This window comes from Corvus moneduloides, chromosome 1 (assembly GCF_009650955.1).
Source record: "Corvus moneduloides isolate bCorMon1 chromosome 1, bCorMon1.pri, whole genome shotgun sequence".
Lineage (NCBI taxonomy): Eukaryota > Metazoa > Chordata > Aves > Passeriformes > Corvidae > Corvus > Corvus moneduloides.
The window spans coordinates 128,797,241-128,817,421 of record NC_045476.1 but is presented as its reverse complement, the minus strand read 5'-3'; the positions used below and the strand labels follow the sequence as shown (position 1 = coordinate 128,817,421).

Sequence of the window (20,181 nt, the reverse complement as noted above, 5' to 3'; positions counted from 1 at the left end):
AATCCAGTGTATTTCCAGTACACATTTCTCACAGGATGCCCAAATAAACTTCATTTGGTCCTTCATTTTTAATGATACAGCAATTGCCAGCATCACTTGCTCACACATACCCTATAGCAATCTACATAAAGTTAGTTTAAATGTCAGGACAACTGAGTATTTTATGTAATACTGCATTGATAACCATTTTAAAGTGGCATTTCTCTGCCAAATAAGTTTGGCAGAGAAACAAGAGAAGCTTTGGAAGATGAAAGGCAATTCCTTTTTACCAATTCACCTGAAAATTTTGACTCAGACCCAAAAAAGTGTGTGAAGGAACCCCATTATCAAAAATATTCCTCAGTGAAGAAGTATCCTGCAAATAAATTTGGAAAACCTGTGTTTCACTGGATTGTATGTATTGAAAAGTGCATTACAAAGTCAAAGTTAAGAACTCAATGAGATTGAGTCGTAACTAGTCAACTTAATTACTTAAAAATTGATAGTATAAATAGATGATAAACTACTGTAACTATAAAACACAATTTTACTTTTTAATAAAACATTTTTTAACTTGGAAGAAGTTTCTTCACTCGGTCTACTGAATGAAATTATGAAGTAATTCTACCAGTACCAGCTCCTGTTAAACCTTTTATCTTCATGTATTCCAATTAAAATAATCTTTAATCATGGCTGATGGTCATCTCTCACAACTCATGGGAATGTTCTGTAACACATCTACGCAAAATTTAAAGATAAGCAATCTCTTTTGAACTTACAGGCTGAATATTGACTAAAAAGATTTTCACAGTATTTTTCTGTGAGGCCAGTCAGATTCTTTGTCTTTCCTTATCTATGGAAAACCACAGCTTACATTGTAGCAGTATCAGCATAATTTATGCTCAGCTTCACATGAAAATTTCATCAGTGTATTTGACAAGACACTGATTTACCAGCCCCAATTTTGTCCTGGCACAGTAGACTAAAAACGAAGTATGATTCATTTTTGCAGTTCAAAACCTTACTATTATGAAAAGCTTCCAAATCTACTATATTTGTATTCTCCTCTGCTTTCCTTTTGAGGATATCAGTCATGCCCAAACTTTATTTCATCACCTATCCAAAACTATTTTAAACACAGCATAATATATCTGAGTGTTTATAAAGAGGCAACATTAAGCATTCCCTGCTGTCAATTTGCTATTTCTAAGTGCAAATACTGAGATGTAATCAAGACAAGTAGAACAGACAGTAAATTGCCTTAAAACAGTTAAGAGAGTGAAGCACTTTCAAGAGAGATCACAGCATCTTCACACAGTAATGACAGTCAGTTCTCTGTGCAGTCACACTTAGACTGAAGATCTTCCTTGGTACTGGTCAAAGACCTCTTCAGTATCTGCAGAAAACAGGAAACTTTCCTTCCGACTGTTTCTGTCCGGTCTGACTATTGTAACAGTTCAGTAAACCTAAACATGGGAAAAAGTCCCTTTATTTCCTGTGAGGACAACCTCATAGCATATGGGAAGAAATTAACACACTCATACAGAATATAACTGCCAACTTCCAGGCATTATTCTTAATAAACAAGATCTCATGCAGTGTCAAAGAGATAAATGAATCTTTAAGCAAATGAAAAGTTATTGCCATCAGCTCTTCACTCTCCTGCCCCTGACCACATAAAGAATCCTTCCAGGTATATTACAAGATATTTAAATGTGGTCTACAACCAATTAATTTTGTAATTTCCATTCATTAATTCGAGTATTATTATTATAAATGGTATTTATGTGTTGCACCGTGTAACTAAACTACAGAGCCAACTTAATAGAAAATGAACCTTTCCACTTAGAGAAGACAACAGATACAATCCTTCTACTTAATATGTCTCTGCTGTAACTCTAAGCCACAGAAAGATCTCAGCTCTGCCAAAAATATTTCCAACATTAAGGAAGCAAGCTAGAACTTAGCACTTTTGAAATGTTGTCAGTCACACCATTCTGAAAATGCAGAGGTCTCTTTTACTGATAAAAGAGATTAACTAAAGACAGCTCACATGCTGCTCTCTCCAATAAAAAATTCTCAATTATCTCTTGATAATTATTCCAATTTCCTATTTTATCATAAAAGAAAATTAGCACACAATAACCAAATTCAAAGATAATGGTATTTTCACACCTCAAGCTGACTGTATTTGAAGATGTCTAAGAACCACTGCATTTCTACCTTACTGCTCCACACTCACAGCAAACATACAATAACGTAGTTAACTTCTGGGACCATGAGCAGCATCTAATTTAATGCTGCAAGAGCCAGTGATGCCTGTCCTATTAACACATATACTACGGGATGAGGAAGTCTCACCACATACTTGCCATGTTTCAAAGGGGATTTTTGTGCGAGTTTTCAGTTTTAGAACTAGTAACCCTTCCCTCTTCCTTTTCTATCTTGCTAGTGTATTTTTCCTTAATATTTTCTCCTTCCTATTTCCAGAGCACAGAAATGTAATCTCATAGCACTCACTGTTCATATTCATTCCTGCTTTTGGCTACTTAATTCTTCATTGAGACCTCTTTCTACATCTTTTACCCATTCACAGAGCAAACAGAATGGTAAGAAGTGAATGGCAGCTACAAGTCATACTTCAAGCATCTTGTCCAATCTCTAAAAATACTACTTTTGATATTCAAAGTAAGAAGAGAAAAAAAGGACTTAAGCAAAATTCTAAGTACTCTTTGCAGAACAAGGATAAACAGAATTCTAACACCTCTCGCTACAAGAAAAGTCATAATTCAGTACCTCAGACATCTATTACACATATTTGGGGATATTTGGTTTTGCCCTCTGAAAACCGTATGCAAAAGACTAAGAATGAAACCATCTAGGAGACCAATGATACTGACACCAGAAGAATCAATCACAAAATCACATTTGAAAGAGGCTTGAAAGTATGAAAGGGGTTTCATGAAAAGAATACTTAGATTTCCAACAAGAAAAACTGTGATGCAAGTACTTAGAAAATTTTGTAGACAGGGTATTTAACATTCTGTAACATTCAGAAGTTAGAGATGCCAAAAAAATACACAAATACAAAAATAAAGTAATCAAACTCAGAAATCACTTAGTTTGCAACCAGGTACTACACCTGCAGTCTTCAGGACAGACAACCCCCAATCATGAAGCTCAAGTAGCAATGCTACTACCTACAACTATAAAAAAAATTACTGTGTGCTGTAGTTTAGGAATGGTATTCCCAGTTTAGTGCTCCCACTGAAACCACACATCACTCGCCCACTCAGCCCCTGCTCCCCCTTCCCCTGTGGTGGGCTGGACAGGAGAATTTGAGGTACAAAAGGTAAAGATCACAGGCTGCGATAACAACAATTTACTGGAAACAGTAATGAGATAAGAAAACAAAGTGAGTAAGAAAGAGGCAAATGATTCAGATGGAAACAATACCTGACCACTGCCTCCATCATGCCACCCTGAAGGGACTCCTTTCTCCCAGAAAAAGACTGCCTTCCCCTGCCAATGGTGTGAGATGGTATAGAATAATCTCCAAGTTCTAGCCATGTGCCCTCCTATCTACTCCAAAAATTAACCCTGTCCTGGCTAGAACCAGGAAACTGGGATAGACCTTTTCTTAAATCTGTCACAGCAATTCACAGGCTCCTTCCAACACCTCTCATTTTAGGTCTTTATCATATCCTGCAAGTCCATTTTTAAGTAGTATTTTATCATACCTTTCATGAACAAAAACCAACAGACGCTAAAAGGAAGGAAGTAGCTCTCATTATAAATGTAGGTTTGCCATTTTCACAAAGGCATTATATGAATCAGGACTTATTTATCGCCTTCCTGCTTCCTATGACTTCTGCAAAATGGCTCTCCCTCCCAGACAACAAAAAGATAAATACAAACTATTCAACCACATTTTACAAGTGACACAACACTACCTCTACAGGTGTGTACCACTTTTTCTTTCCTCTACCTTGTCAGGCTGTGGTATCTTTTTAATGAAAGCAGTGCTTATATGCTGCAGAGCTTCAGTTGCTGCCAACATCTGTTTAACTCTCAAATGCCTCTGTGACTCTTAGAGCAAAGACCACACTCACATGACAGTCAGGGGATGGTGTCTCAAAGCATCCTGCTGCATGCTATTTCTTCTAGGAATCCAGATACACCATTTGCTTCAATGCCTTGGGTAAAGTAACTTAACACATACTAAGCAATAAAATGAAGTGGTTTTCCAGCCTTGTAGCACAAATTCATATCATCCCAGACATCAATCACTCTGTCACAACATATTTGATTTAGGCATAAAGAGACTGGGATTGTTAAGTCAACACACAGGATCACATTCATCCCTCATTCTAGGAATGACTCCTTTTAAATAGCCTTAGAAAATTAAGAGTTTATTTCACAGGTCTAATTACAAAACACTTTTTTAATGTAAATTCACCATCATTTTAATTGATACGGGTCACTTGCTCTGGTTATTATAATAGGCAAAAATGTATTTAGAAAGTAAATATACCAATACATATAATGTATTTATAATTCAGGCACAAGTGTCAGCACCCGCAGACAAGTTTCATTTTGAAGTGAGAATTCATATAAAACTTCCCTAGGAAGGGTAAGGATTACATTATTTATTCTACTCCACTCAGCAAGGTATTATCAATTTGTCAAGGGGCCTGCATCACACAAATTACACTGAAATGGAGAAAGCCACCTTACTACAACGCATTGCTGTTTTTTCCTGTACTCTCTTCAGTTCTATCTGTTTCTCCTACACATTCCCTTCATGTTCTTTAGCCTTGAACTTGAAAGCTCATCAGGGATGCCAGATGACTTGGCAGCCAGACTGCCAAAAGCACAAAGGACAATCTGGAGGTTTCATGGGACCTAAAATAAGTGTCAACCCCTGCTTTCTCAGCTCTGGCCCTACAACAGGATAAATTCAGCTGTGAGTAGCCTATGAGATAATTGTAGGAGCAATCAAGCTTGCACAAAATGAAGCTGGCTTTGAACAGCTATCCTTGCAGTTTCTCAGACATTTTAAGTAGATAATCATTCTTTTAGCATCAATTATGTATGAAGAGAAAGGGCTTCTTTGCTGTCAGAGTACTGAACTGGGAATCAAGACATCAGATTATATTTCTGGTTCTGGCACAAACTTCCACTGGGACCCAAAAATCAAAATCTGTCTCTAAGTTTCCCATTTGTAGAACTACACAGGTTTGATTTATTAATGAAAGCAAAGCACTGAGACATCTCTGAATAGAAAACAGTACAAAAGTGCCAGATTATCTGTTTCCTGAGCAAATATAATACAGTTCGAATTTTAAAAAAAACCCTAAAACTGTGTACCTGAGTTTCCTCTTTAATTTTGAATAATTGTTTGCTGAACAGTACAGCCTGGCCATTTGCTCTGCAATTTCAGAGTATAGAGGAAACAAAGCAGAGATGCAACCCTGAAAATTCTGTTCTCCTGAAACCTCAAGACAGTCTGCCTTTTTTTCTCTCGTAGCAATAAATTGCAAATTGATGAGTCATGGAGGTTGGAAAGGAGGTCGTCTAGCCCAAATGCTTGAACAGAGCAGTGTCAACCAGAACAGGTAGTCCAGTCTTGCCTAGGTGATCTTTAAACAAAATAAAAAATAGCCTCTGGGCAACTTGTACCAGTTTTTGACCAGTTTTATTGTAAGCAATATTTTTTCCCTTCACATCGAGTTGGAATTTCCATCTTCCATGGACACTCCTTCTTCTACTATGCACCTCTGAGAGGAATATGGCTGCATCTTGCCCACATCTACCCATCAGGGAATTGTAGACAATAATAAAAATTCCACCGAGCCTTCTCAAGGCCAGAGAAACCTTGGTCTCTCAGCCTCTTTGCAGCAATGTTCTCCCAGCCCCTCCTCACCTTACTGGTCCGTCCCAGCACCAGACTTGTGTCAGTAGGTAAAATTATTTCTTCAATTAGGGAGCCAAAAATTTGACTGTCAGAAGTCTCACAGATGTAGAGGGTAAAGGATCACCTCTCTTCACCTACTGGCGGCACCCTTTCAAGAAGAGTCCCAGGATGCTGATTCTTTTCTGCACTGCAAGGGTGCAATGCTGACTCATGTTTCAGCTCTTGTCCACAGGTACTCCAGGAGGCATCTCTGTAAAGCTGCTTTCTAGCCCCAGCCTGTACAGGTGAACAGGGTTATTCCATCCCAGGTGCAGGACTCTACCCCTAAAATATATCACCCAGTCACCTCTTGAACACCTCCAGGGATGGTGACTGCACTTTGCTATCTTCATTCTTGCATTCCTCCTGAGTAGCCAGTCCCACACCAGTCCACATGCTCACCAAAGACAGAGATAATCCTGCTCAATCCCAAGCAGAAAACCAAATAATATGCATGTAGTTGAGTCCTAAAGCAAAAACAGTTAAGCAAAATTTCTGAAAAAGAATATGCATGACTATGTAAGTATACAAAGGTATTCAAGATACTTGTATAAAAGGGTAGAGTCTTAAATAAAATTTATTATCTTGCTCAAGCCTATATTTCATTCATGGGTAATCCAATGCCTTTCTGAACAGGGACATATACTTTACATAGAGATACATGGTTACAACCTTCTACAGATGAGTAAATCATGCCAAGCAGTATCTTAGGTCAACTACAGCCAGTTTGGATTTATTTTGGCCAAAATACAGTTCCTTTTGGTTTCCAACATAAAGAACTTTTCAATTCCTCATGTGGTGTAATACTGTTACAATGACTCCGTCTAATTGACAAAATTGCTCTTCATGATAACCATACCAAATAAATACAAACCAACCTTGGAATGCATAGTTTTAAAGTTTGGTGTTTATAAAACGGTGACAAAAATAACTACCGAAGGGGGTTGAAAAATACGTCTCCATAAATATTTGAAATCACTGCAAACAGCATACTATTAACAGCATTAGGCTGCATGGAATAACTTAGACCTGGACATTTTGATGGATGGTCCCCTCCAAGTAGTCTCTTCTAAATTAGCAGCTCATACTATAAATTTGTGAAATATATGTGTCAGGAGAGTTAGGACTGAGCTATAAGGCAGAGCAAAGGAATAACTGGAACACTGCAAATATGATATTATTTATAAACACAGATAAATCATGAGGTTGTACACCACCTCTAAGCATATTATAGTCTTCAGAAAATTAAGTCTTAGTCTACAATAAGTCTTAAGAACAGAAAAGTTTCTTAAATGCTATGAAACAAAGATTTCTCCCTTCAGTATTCTAAACTTTTCACTGAACAGCTAAACAAACCACCTTTCTTCCTAAAGAAGAGTTCTTCACAATATAATCTAAGTGCATCTGAGAGCAGTAAGTGGAAATCCATTGAAAAGTATGAAGTATTTGTCTATTGTCCAGCATAAATATCACCATTTCCAAACAAGATAACATATGTACTTAAAAATTCTTCAGAAAAAACCTCTTCTTTTTGCCATTGTCATACATTGCATGAACTCTGTGCTCAGCTAGTAAAGACAGAAAAAAATATCTTTCCTGCTAATCCACTCCATAAAGCAGAGTATTCAACCTTAGGTGCAGAGATTACAAAGAAATAAACAGCTTTTACGCAGTTACCCTTACTCTGATGGGCACCACAGGTGGTGCCATTGATACAGACAAGCAAAGTCAAATAAAAATAGAATACCATGCTTACATTTTTTGTTAGCACTTAAGCAAGTTAAAAACAGCAGAAATTGGAAGTGAATGGAAAAGATATTGACTTTCTATGGTAATTGTGTTTGCACTTCCTTTTGACTTTTTCTGATGAAGTAGCCACAGAATGCCGTTTTTCTTTTCCTGAAGAGAAAGGAAATCACATAACCTTATCAAAAAATGCAGCCAGCTAAAACCCTTCCCTTCCATTCATTTAAATCCCTTTTATAAAATATAAATGCAATTATGAAAAGCACTATGAAGTCACTAATCATCACTGTAATTGAGATATACATATAACACATTCAGTGAGGGGGACTAGATGATCTTTATGGGACCCTTCCAATTTAAGGTATTCTATGATATATACACATGCACACAAAAACAACACACAGAGACACATTGTTTTGGTACCAAACTACAGCCATAAAAGATCATTTATAAATGGTTCTTTTTTGTAGAAAGCCCAACATCTAACCTTATTATAAAGCATAACTATTTGAGGAGTTTTCATTGGTAACACAAATCCTCTATTGCTAGGGTTAGTAACACTGAATTTGACTATGAAAGTTACCTGAAGTCCTAATTACTATAATCACTTCTCCAACTAATTAGTCTACTCAACAATCAGAGAAATATGTATGGAGCCAAGAGACAGGGAAGGTTCAGCAGGGGAATACAGATCCTGAAGAGTCACACAGACACTGAGAAGGCTGAGCAATAAGCCTTATAAACAATATCTCTTTATACGCATTGAAAAGCAAGGATTCAGCTTCCTTTAACAAGGCACACACATTTAAAGAAAACTAACCACTTTTTCACTGTAGTGCAAGCAGAAGATAGTATAGGATGTAATGAAATCAAAATGATACTTAAGAGTTAACTGGCAGAAACATATATATATTCTCTGAGAGAGACTGTAAACCATACTGTAGTCTACATAATAAACTAGCTTTATTTTTTTCCCCCAGCTGCTTCAAGATCTAACTAGCCACCCCAGCTGAGGCCATGGGGAAGGCTTACAGGAGTGCCAACATCTGCTTCTATTCCCATCAATGTCAAATTTGTCAGAACACGAAACTGCGCCGGAGAAACAATCTCTGCCATAGAAAAATAAACTACACTTCCATGGATATCCCCTGCAGTACCAAGTATAGCAGATCAATTACATTGCCAATTTCTATTCCAAAATAAAGTTTCTTTCCAAAAATATATATATGTACATTTTTTATATGTTTATACATATATGTATATATACATACGTATATGTACATGCATCCTAAAATTCTTTGTGGCCCGGTCTGCTTTACTGGCCAGTCAGTCAGTGTAAATCACAACCATAAGAACCAAGCCTTATGCCAAGTAACAATGTTACAAATTAAACTAGCCACTTTTTACCAACTCCTTACTATTAAATGTTTTTTAATGTCTCATCAACTTCTACCCACAGCTTTACTGGTCTCTTTACTACTGCTGTGTTTAGGATTCAACTGAGAACCCTGATCACACAGTAAATGAAACCTTGCATGAAAACATTCAGCAAATTACAAAAAAACCCCAACTATTTCTTTAAAATGTTCATTAAAATTATATATTCCCCAGCATAAAATCATGGACCAATGAGAATCTTAGAAAAGTTTATGTCGTTTTCCTCTAGTTAGCTAGTCATAGAATAGAATTGTTAGTGTTGGAAAAACCTCCAAGGTCATCAAGTTCAACCAGTAACCCAGCACTGCCATGTTCACCACTAAACCATGTCCCCAGGTGCCACATCTGCGTGTTTTTTGAACAGCTCCAGGGATGGCGATTCCACCACTTCCCTGGGCAGCCTGTTCCAATGCCTGAACACCCATTCAGTGAATAAATTTTTCCTAAAATCCAATCTACACCTCCCCTAGCACAGCCTAGGGCCATTTCCTCTTGTCCTGTCACTTTTTAGCTGGAGAAAAGAGACTGATTCTTACCTCACTACTACTCCCTTGCAGGTACTTGTAAAGAGTGATAAAGTTTTCCCTCAGTCTCCTTTTCCCCAGGTTAACTGTGCTTATAAGGCAACAAAGGAAATTTTCATTATATTTATGTAGATCACAGTAAGCATACACATTTGGTCATTTGCTGTAAAGAAGGAAATAGATAAGGTATATATCGATAAAGTCACAATTTTTTTAAAAAAGCATCTTTACTATAAGTATTCAAGGTAATAATTATCCAGTTACACGGTCGGATGACACGGAATTATTTTAGACATAGCAAATATTCACCAACTGTTGCCTTCTGCTCCTTCCAGAAAGTTCATTTTGCTAAGAAAGATTTTCCTCTATCCTTGCAAGTACAGCTTCTCTTTCATTGAAAAGATTTTGTCACAGGAAGATGGTATGATCACCAGCAAGAACATTCAGAAGCAGAAAAATCCCAATTGCTAATTTAGCCAGTAAAGCATCAATTGTTCATAGCAGAAACTTAATATTGTAGCTTATTAAAAAAAAAAAAAAAAAAGGTGCATCTAGAGATACAGTTTTAACAGGCATTTTAGTGTCTTAAGTAAATTCTTCCATGACTTGTTTCTTCTAAGAAATGCTAAAGAGTACAAAAACTCTGGTATTGCAATGACACTCTAAATGTTATAATGAAATGTCTGAAGAAAAAGTATAAGCATTTATTCATAATTTCCTGTGCATGCCTCCTCTCTCCAACATTGCCGCAACTACTGGGCGACTTAAGTTTATCCACCTCACATATGTTTACATACCTCACTGCAATTGGCCCGAAATTGTTATTGCTCTGTATCACTGAAGTCTCAACAGACTACACTACTACAGTTTATTACTGGAAGATTCAGGAGATACGAAAGAATAATATTAATACAACCAGACCTTTCCACTCAGATTTGTTTTGTGATGAGTGCAGACATAAAACAATATACTGTATTTATACAGCATAAAGCCAAAAAAGAAGAGGTGAATGAACTCACATGGGAATGACTACTCAGCTACTTCTATCTAATAAAGTAACAAATATATCAAATCTTCTGCTCTGCACCTTAAGTGTTACAGACTTTTGACAGAACATACAAACCCAAGCTACTTCTCACTACACTGATGATAAGTGGAGGATGAGCAATCATAGAGGAGTAGGGAAACAAAAATACTTTATATAACCAACCAGAAATTTGTTCTCAGCAAGACTCTAACTCCACCATAAACAAAAGAACCTAAATAAATCTAGCATATAATAGATATGTTTCCAGTGTAGGGAAACCAGCAAAGCATTTCCCATGTTGACACACTCCAGCAAGTCACTTCCTCCTTATAACCTCTTCATTCTCTAGCCATGCACAGGGTTTTTTTCATTTATCTAAGAGAATACCCTATTTCCTATTAACTACAGTGAAAACTACAGATACTCTGAGCAAACTCTTAGGGAGACTATAACTGGCTTCTGCTTCTCAGTCATAAAGGAAACGTGGTTTCCACCACAATGAGCTCTACTGACGACACTGAGGTGACCTGGAAGCCTAACCCTTAACTTTGACTGGAACATCAACCCCTCACACAATGATGGTTTTGATGGCTTACGTAAAATCAACGCCATGGTCTCCATACTGGGCCTAGTCCATAAATCCACCACCACAGTTGCTCTCAACAGCAGTCCTAGCAGGTAGACCAAAGGCAAACTCAGAAGTTGTTTCCTCAAACAAAACTGAGGTATAGTAAAAATATGTGACATTTCCCTCTGAAGGACTTACATCTCTGAACTGTCACTTGAACCCTGCCCACAATCATTAATGAATCTGATTAGATTCATTACAATCTCACATTCATGTGACATGCACACATGAATCTGATCTGAAAAGCTGATGTAGAACCAAGTGTTTAATACCAACACTTCTCCCTTTCTCCATATGATTTATTTAGATCATCTTGATCCAAATTGCAAAAAAACTTATTACTGAATTCAGTGTCTGGATAGAACTTGAAACACATACAAATTCTGATCCTTGGGAGAATTGGAACACTTACTGTTTGAACACAAATATCCTATGTCTAAAACCTTAGAACTCGAAATTAAAGATATTACAAATTCTTCAAATTTGCTGAAATAATCCAAGACTGGCAGACACCAAATTTGGGGCTTAAGGTAAAATATGGAAGAACATTGCCTTAGAATAGTTGTGTTTTTTTTTTTTTAATAGATGAAACCTGATCATTAAATGGCAGCAAATACAAAAATCACACAGTCTCTTTTTCAAATATTCATCCTAAACTTAAAAAAAACCCAAACACATTGGACCATTTACCATTTTTCATGGTTCTGCTGAGGATAAACATATGGAGAAAATAAGCTACTCTGTAGATCTTGTTTCACTCCAATGTCTGTGCTTTTTATTCTCCCTGTCACAGCCAACTTAAGAATTTCCTCCTTCATGGTAATAAGCAGAAAGTCCACAATTCTCAAGGCAGCAAAGCAGGAAGTTTGCAGTTGGAAGGATTTCCCCTCTTCAATGGGACAGGAGGAGAGAAAAGTACGATGGGGCTACTGTGGAAACTTTTGCAATCTGAAGCAGCTGATTTGGACATACTTATCACATCAGAGCCCTAAAGTGATGCTACCAAGATCAGGCACAAATAAAACACTGCCCGCATCTGTTCTGCAATAATTTGTTACTTTGGCTTTTTGAGAGAGAACTCCTGCCTTTCTGACTAGGGTATTACCTGGCACCAATAATAATCCTATCAACAGTGACAGTCAAATGTAGACGGAAGTTAAAACTGCCACAGCACAGCTCAGCAGAACGCACTACCTTCGCAGCTGACCCTGTATCACAAGACAGGAGTGAATGCCACATGTGGCTTTAATGCCAAGCAGCTGCTGCACGCCAGCACCCCCTCTGTCCTGGCTCCCTCCCCCCTGCACCGCTGGGTTTCCAGGACTATCGCAAGTAGTAGAACTGCGGCGCCCTGAAATGAACACAAGCCCCCACACCCGCTGGGTTTGGGGGAACCCAAACGCATCACTCCTCCGCTTCCACGCGCGGAGATGCGAGATCATCAGTGCCAGAGTGCGGCCGGGGGACGGCGGAGGGAAACGCACAACCCCTCTTCGGCTATTTCAAAACCTGTTACTCTCCCTCCTTTTTAAGCGAAAGCTCGGGGTAAAGCCCTTTCCCGGCCGGGAGTCCCGCGGTGCCGCGGCCGCCCCGCTCCCCCCCGCGCCGGGCGCCGCCTGCCCCGCCAGCTGCGGGAGGAGCGGCCGCGGGGCCCCAGCCCCGCCGCTCACCGACACCAGGAACTCCAGCGTGCCCACGTAGTCCCGCTCCGTCTTGAGCAGCTCGTTGAGGACGCACACGCGTAAGCGAAGCTGCTTCTCCAAGTCCTTCCCGCTTTCCCCCTTGCCTTCCCCTTTGCTTTCTTCTGTCATGGTGCAGCGAGGAGGATCGGTGCTCCCAGCCCGGCGCCTTCCCCCGAGCGCCCCGGCACTGCGCTGCGGACAAGGACAACAAAAGACCCCGCCAAGTTACACAGCGGGGCCGGGCTCCGGCCGGTCCCCAGGCACGCTGCAGCCGCAGCCCCCGCTCACCCCGCTCCCGCGGCGGCCCGAGGTCCGGAGGCGACGAGCCACCCCAGTGCGCGCTCCTTTCCCGTCAGGAAGGGGACACAGCCTGGAGGAAACGAGCGGTCACTGGTTCCCAGCTCGCCCTGCTAGCTGAGAGGTTGGAAAGCCTCCGCAGCGGCACAGACTTGGACATTAATCAAAAGCTTTGTATCCATGTGACTCCAACCCCTTCCCCCCCTTCGCTAAATCTCAGGAAAAAGGAAAGGAAACAACTTCAGGGAGGATTGCGTGCCAGCAGCTGCCTGTTTCACACACAAGCTGCGAGCTCCAGTTTGAGGCTAATTGGAGTCCTCCAACAACAGAGTAAAAGAATTATAAAAATGTCCCAGCAAGCTGGCTGGCCAGGGAATCGGCAGTTGTTTTTGTTTTGATTTTATCATCAGCAAAGAGCCATTTCAACTTCCCCTTCCACACCTTCCCACGAGATGCGTATTACAACGTGTACTATAAATACGAGCTGTGATATTCTCCCGAACAAACATACACAGCTAAGCATGTGCTGAGCAGGTACCAAGAAGTTCTTTGAAGATAGTGGGGGGGTTTAGGTTGGCTGATTTGTTTGTTTATTGAAACAAAGTGCTATAAACTCTCCACAATACAGTTTTCCTATCTGCCTGTCAGATTTGCATGATACATTAAAGGGGTAAAAAATAATTCAGTAGGTATTTCAAACAGTTAGCAAAAAGTATACAGCTATTTTAGACAAGGGGAACTGATTTCTTGAAGACTGAAATATGTCAGGACACTACAATGTGAATTTTAAGACCACTGATGGAAGCAGAAGTTTCCTCTGGCTAGCTCTTCAGTTTGTGATTGGAAAGAAAATACAGGTCTTCAAACTTACATATTCCATATCAACTATTTTTCTAAACCTGCAACATCCTAAAGGGAGAGAATAAAGTGAAAAGCTGAGTGTAAAACTCTTCTACAGCTGCAGAACGAGTTGAGCCAGTGAGAGGAGTCCTTTAGTGGGAGAGAATAAGAACATTTGTGTTCTGATAACTAGACATCATCTAGCTCTCTACCTCAGACAATTTTTGGGAAACAGGATACACTTCCCACAAGAAGTTTCGAGAGGAGAAAGAGAGGAGAAAGAGAGGAGAAAGAGAGGAGAAAGAGAGGAGAAAGAGAGGAGAAAGAGAGGAGAAAGAGAGGAGAAAGAGAGGAGAAAGAGAGGAGACAGAGAGGAGACAGAGAGGAGACAGAGAGGAGACAGAGAGGAGACAGAGAGGAGACAGAGCCTATTTCTTTGCATGTGACCTACTTGCTTGCATTCTCCCCTTCCCAAACACAAACAGCTCCTGCGCATAATGCCAAGGCAAGGAGCAGCATTTTCTGGGACCAGTTCTGCCATAGGTATCCTGCTCAACCATTTATGCGTGTGCAGATCAGCCTGGGAACTTGCCTGCTGACATCAGCATAGCTCATTCCTCGGTATGGTGCTAGTCCATTTCAAAAACAGACACTGATTTTCATGAAAACCAAAATTTCATTATTTTAAGTACCTCATGGCCCTGCTAAATCTCGTTCAAATGGATTGATGGGTTGAAAAGCCAAACACAGCTCACTGAAGCCTCTTTCTAAAGAAAACCTGTTTAAAATAGACATGTCTGATGATTAGCTCAAAACTTGTTCACCGTCTTGGTGGGCTTCATCAGTGAGACACTGTCCCAAAGTCCTGAGGCTCTGTGGCATCTGCCCTGATCCTATGGAGGAGATTAGGTGTTTCACAATTGCTTGCATTAGCATCAAGAAGGCTGATGCTATGGTGGCAAGACAAAAAAAAAAAAAAAAAAAAAAAAAAAAAAAAAGAAAGTCACCCACTGAACCCCATGATGAAGTTCTCAAGTGATAACCAGAAAAAAAAATCTGAAGCCACTGGAGTAGAACACACTACGGTTTCCCATTCCTAAATGCATGTGGGTGCCCTTCTTCAGGCCATCGTAGCCAAATGCCTCAAACCTGTTAAAATTCCTGTGAAAAAGCACCCTCTCTTTCTTTTAGGAAAGCAGAAATAAGGGTCCACTACATTTTTGATTTCAGACATTCCCCTGTGTTCTCAGCTTCAGCTGCGTGACATTGGTTGTCACAATCCACTTGCACCTCACAGACCAAGGTGACAGCTAAAAGAGGCAGAAGCAGTAGCTTGCTGTCTTTCTTTCCCATCATCTATAGAAGTAAGAATCCCTTCCCTTTACATGTTTGTATCTCACTGCCAAGAGACCTTAAAGCCAAAGTGTTCCGTGTCCTAGTTTACGCTCTTGCTGCCCTCACACAATGCTCCTTCATTGAAGCAGGCAGCTCCAGCTATCTGGGCCAGCAAAAGCATAAGTGACAACACACAAGAGATTTTTATGACTCATCTAAGGCCACTGGATGCAGAAAAACCCACAGCAGATGTGCAATGATAGGAAAAGTCATTCTAAGTACCAGACACAATCTATGGAAAACATACGTGCCTACAGGCTCAGCCAGTTTTCCTGACAACTTGCTTGAAGTAATAAAGGCACGGGGCAAATTACTCTTTCCCCTAGCTTCAGGGAAAAGCTAAATTGCTCCAATTGTAGTTTTCACTACACCAAAATTGAGTAAAAAAGAGTGAAGTAGAAGAAGGTAGAATATAGAGCCATAAGATAAAAAAATTTAGCCTAAACAAGACATTTTAAGCAACTAAACAGCCGATTTTACACTGTGATGTACCAGAAAACTTAACTAGTAGATAACATGTTCCTGTATTTTAGACAAGTAGTGCTATGTAAAACAGTGTATTGCTTATGCTAGCGTGTGGGAGACAGCAATCCTTGCTCCCTATGTGGAAAGACATTGATTTGGAGAAGCTGGAAAAATCGTACTGTTCCCATGGGGTGTTATAACTCTGGAATGCAGCAAGAGCTATTTTGGTCCAAGGGTATTTGAGGCCCAAGCTGGATTTCTACTTAGAATCGTGTTGAAAAAATACAGCAATAAATATGGCCTATACACATAACCACTGAAGATGGATGTGACCTCTTCAGATCTAGTCCAACCCTCCTGCAGAAGACTGACCAGGGCAACAGGGCAGGTTGTCCAGTCAGGTTTTGAGTAACTCCACAGATGGAACTCCACAGTCTCTATGGGAAATCTGTGCCAGTGTTTGATCAGTGTTCTACAGTAAAAAACAAACAAACAAAAAAAAAGTCTTGTGTTCAATCAGAATTTCATGGTTTTTAATGTGTACCCATGACTTCTCATGCAGTCAGCTGGCACTACTGAGAAAAATCCAGCTCCCTCTTCGTCATTCCCTCCCATCAAGCATTTAGAAACTAGGGTAAGATTGCCCATGAACCTCATCTCTTCCAGTCTGAATAGTCCCATCTCTCTCAGCCTCTTCACATATGTGAGATCCTCCATTTCCTTAATCATCTTTGTGGTCCTATCTGATAATCTGAACCAAGATTCCATATTATATATCTTATGTGTGACGGATGATAGCAATTAAACTTCAGTGATCTGCCGTGACACTTATGGTCTCTGTGGGAAAACCACATGGATTTGTTTCTGTGTTGCCACTGAATGATGGCTATTGATGCAAGACAGCTTCAGCATCACACAAGAATGAAGTCAAGTATTCTGCAGGACACATTATCTTGTATTACAGCGCTCTAAAGGACTCCAGCTGGGAATTTAAAATTGTCTTCTCAGAGAGATCTGAAACAAATTTTATATTTAAAAAAAAAACAAAAACAAAACAAAAGCAAACAAAAAAAGCCCCACAGCTCCTTAAGAATTACTAAGAGGCCCATCCAAAAAAAATGTGATTAACACTATAAAAGTTCACCAGAATAAAAACAGTTTCTTTACAGGTGGTTCTAGTATCATACTGTGCAATTAAAATGTTAATATGTATGGGGTTAGCTATAAAGTGTTATGAAGTGTTGAAGAGTAAATAAATTGCAAAGTTCACTTTTGACACATTACTGTCTATTCATTCACCACAGAGTTTACACCAAACCAACTTCTCAACCACAGGTTTTAAAGAGAAGTCATTATATGTATAGAACAAACCAAAATAGTCAGTTCTATAATCTTCTTTATGGCATTTTTCAAGAAAGATGGAGGTACTTTAACCACAAAGACATTTAAATGGTCTCAAGCACAGTAAATTATAATTTTTACTGTAAAATAATCATCAACATAATGAGTAAGCTCATACAATCAAAAGCTTTCTGCAGTTATTCTGAATACAAGCTGGTCTCCCTCCCAAAACCAGATTTTTTTTACCCCAAGCTGCTACAGCATTGCTCTCCCAAGTATGAATGCACAGGACTTCACCACAAAGTTTGTCCAGGAGCCTCTTATGATGGTGTGTATCTATCCACAAGGCTTTTAATAATTTTATTCCCACCAGCACAAGGGACACAGCAAACATCTGCAGCAAACAAAATCTTAACATTCAGCTTTACTTTGCATGGAAAGAATTACTGCATGATTCAAATCTGATTTATCAAAAAATAAATCTAAAAGGACATATAGAAATTACAGCTCTTAATAAAAAGGGGTGATTTGCATTTCACGTAAATGAATGTATTTGATTTTCCCTGGGGGGATGAATTGTACCTTTAAGAAATCCTGCAGCAAAAGCCACCCAAGTCCTACAATGACAAGTGATGGTTTCTCTTCAGAAGGTTATCTAGCTTGAGCCAGCATGTACACAGAACACCAAGACAGGAGCAGAATTAGTCCAAGTATCTTTTGACTTTAAATCGGTATTAAAAAACCATGTACTAACACAAATACATGCCAAGATTTCCTCCAGAAGCTCTAATTAGTTGAGGAAGAAATTTACCTTACCTGAAATCACCATTGCAAAATAAAAATGGTCTTGACAAACTTCAACCCCATCTTAGGTACCCTGTTGAAAGCTATTTAAACTAAAACCTCACTTTGTGTAATGTCTGAGCAGAAGAACAGAAAGGACAGCTGCAGGCAATTATTCTACCTCAATTTGTCAACATCTGAACACAGCTTCTTCACGTTAGCTATTTAGCAACCTTTCTAAAAGCTGGTAGGAAGTTGAAATAAAATTAATTATAAACCATGCAAGCTGAAATAAGAGGAATACTACTTATACAAGTAATGTCAAAAAACCCATGTTGATAAGAAGTACAAAGTCTTTCATGTTGCTAGCCATCTTTATATCCCTATGGATTCTACATGGGAAAGAAGCCATAGCTGATCGATTAAAACGCCTTTTTTGATCTGTACATGGGATCTCTGCAGAGCAACCAAAGAGAGATTGAGCAACAGGAATTTATGTGGAAACAATGACAGAAAAGTAACAGCCACTCTTTGGCTTTTGGCTAACAGACAAATAAATAAATCATGATACAAAGAAAAGTGTAGTGAATTTCCATTCTGTTTACTTAGGGTAAAAACGAAAACAATCTTATAATAAGAAGAAACTAATTAAGCGCTTTCAGGAATAATTTTACCTGATGTACGGCAAGTTCTTCCAAGACTGTAGCATGTTTGCTTATATTTAATCATAGGGCAGTAACTCATCACTAAGTTTCTAACACTAGTTGTTGAACTGTTATGTAAACATATGCAACTATTTTGAAGGACTTAGAAGGTGGAAAGAACATTACATTCATCATCTGGTACAACGTATAAGACAGATCTGTATCTGACTTTAACAGGCATCCTTTTTATTTTAGCAAGTACATTATGTCTAGACCCACTTGAAGGCTCTCTTTCACTCAGCTTGAAATACTTTTGATATAAGAGGTATTTTTATCACATCTTAGTAAGGAAATTTTGTCCCTCAGAGTGCAAAGACACTCTGTGCAAATTGTTATTCAGAGTTTAATACATTAAATATTTTATTTAACAAAAATTTTTGGTTTGATGTTCAAAAAAGTGGGGGTTTTATCTCAAGTATTTTAATGTTCTTACTCTTGGACAATGGCTTAGGTATTTTTTCATCTTTTTTTGAAGTGTAAAATTGATCAGTAATCTTTCTAGTCACTGCATGTGCCGTGTAAAATACTGTCAATGTTTGCCGAAAATCTTAAATTAATCTTAAATTAAGCAATGCTTCTAATTCGGTTTAAAAATTTTGTATTTTGCTTTCATTGCTGGATTGAATGATACAGGATCCTCAAATATTAATTAACTTAAAGCCCAAGACCAAAAAAGATCTCACCTCAATTCATACTTTGTCAGAAATTGTTTTTATGTTCCCAAATGTGTGTTTGAGAGAGAGGATGAGGAGCAGGCAAGGAGAGGTAACATAAAGCAGATGTCCAGAAGCAAGCTAGACATGCATGTAAGCACAAAACAAGTCACACTGGCAATACCAGCACAAAACAAAAAGCATTTGATTGGTCTCAAGATTTCCATTTTCTGTAAAGTAACCAATACTTGCACCATCTCTGTCTCTGGCAAACCAAGAATAAATACAGACTGCTCAAGTTATGATGTGCTATAAGGTACGTGACAGCTAAGCTCCTCTTTTCTCTGAGTTCCTTTTGCCGTGCAGCAACTTCCACAGATAATAAAAAACAGCTGAGATACTGAGTTCATTGGTTAAAGTTGAAAGTACAGAACAAACTGCTCTTACTCCAGAGATTAAATGTTGATTATACCCAAACCAGGTATTTTGCATCTCCAATCCTTCAGAGAGTACTAGACCAGAGAAAGTAATATTTTGAAACTATTCCAAAGTAAGGGTTTTAGCAAGACCTGTCAATCAAGAAAAGACAAACTTTAAGCTGAGAAATTAATTTGGATTTTATTATGGTTGATGCATTTTCATTATTACAGAGCTGAAGGAATGATAACTACTACAGAGAAATCTGAATTTGTTCTTCCCTAGGTAGGATTGCTGCTGTCAGAAG

General features: G+C 38.9%; 1 protein-coding gene across 2 annotated transcripts in view; it reads right to left on the bottom strand.

Moving 5' to 3' along the window:
• PREX2 (phosphatidylinositol-3,4,5-trisphosphate dependent Rac exchange factor 2) overlaps positions 1–13,443 on the bottom strand; it is a 171,273-nt gene extending 157,830 nt beyond the window's left edge. Inside the window, exons 1-2 of one of the 2 annotated variants that reach the window (XM_032127109.1) lie at positions 13,268–13,443; positions 12,968–13,171 (exon numbers count right to left, since the gene is read on the bottom strand). In XM_032127109.1, coding sequence (XP_031983000.1) covers positions 12,968–13,108 — 141 coding nt within the window. In that variant the 5' untranslated portion in view covers positions 13,109–13,171; positions 13,268–13,443. Of the gene's footprint in view, positions 1–12,967; positions 13,172–13,267 lie in introns of those variants that run through there. The other variant, XM_032127117.1, reaches the window with a different exon arrangement.
• Between the last annotated feature and the right edge of the window lie 6,738 nt (positions 13,444–20,181).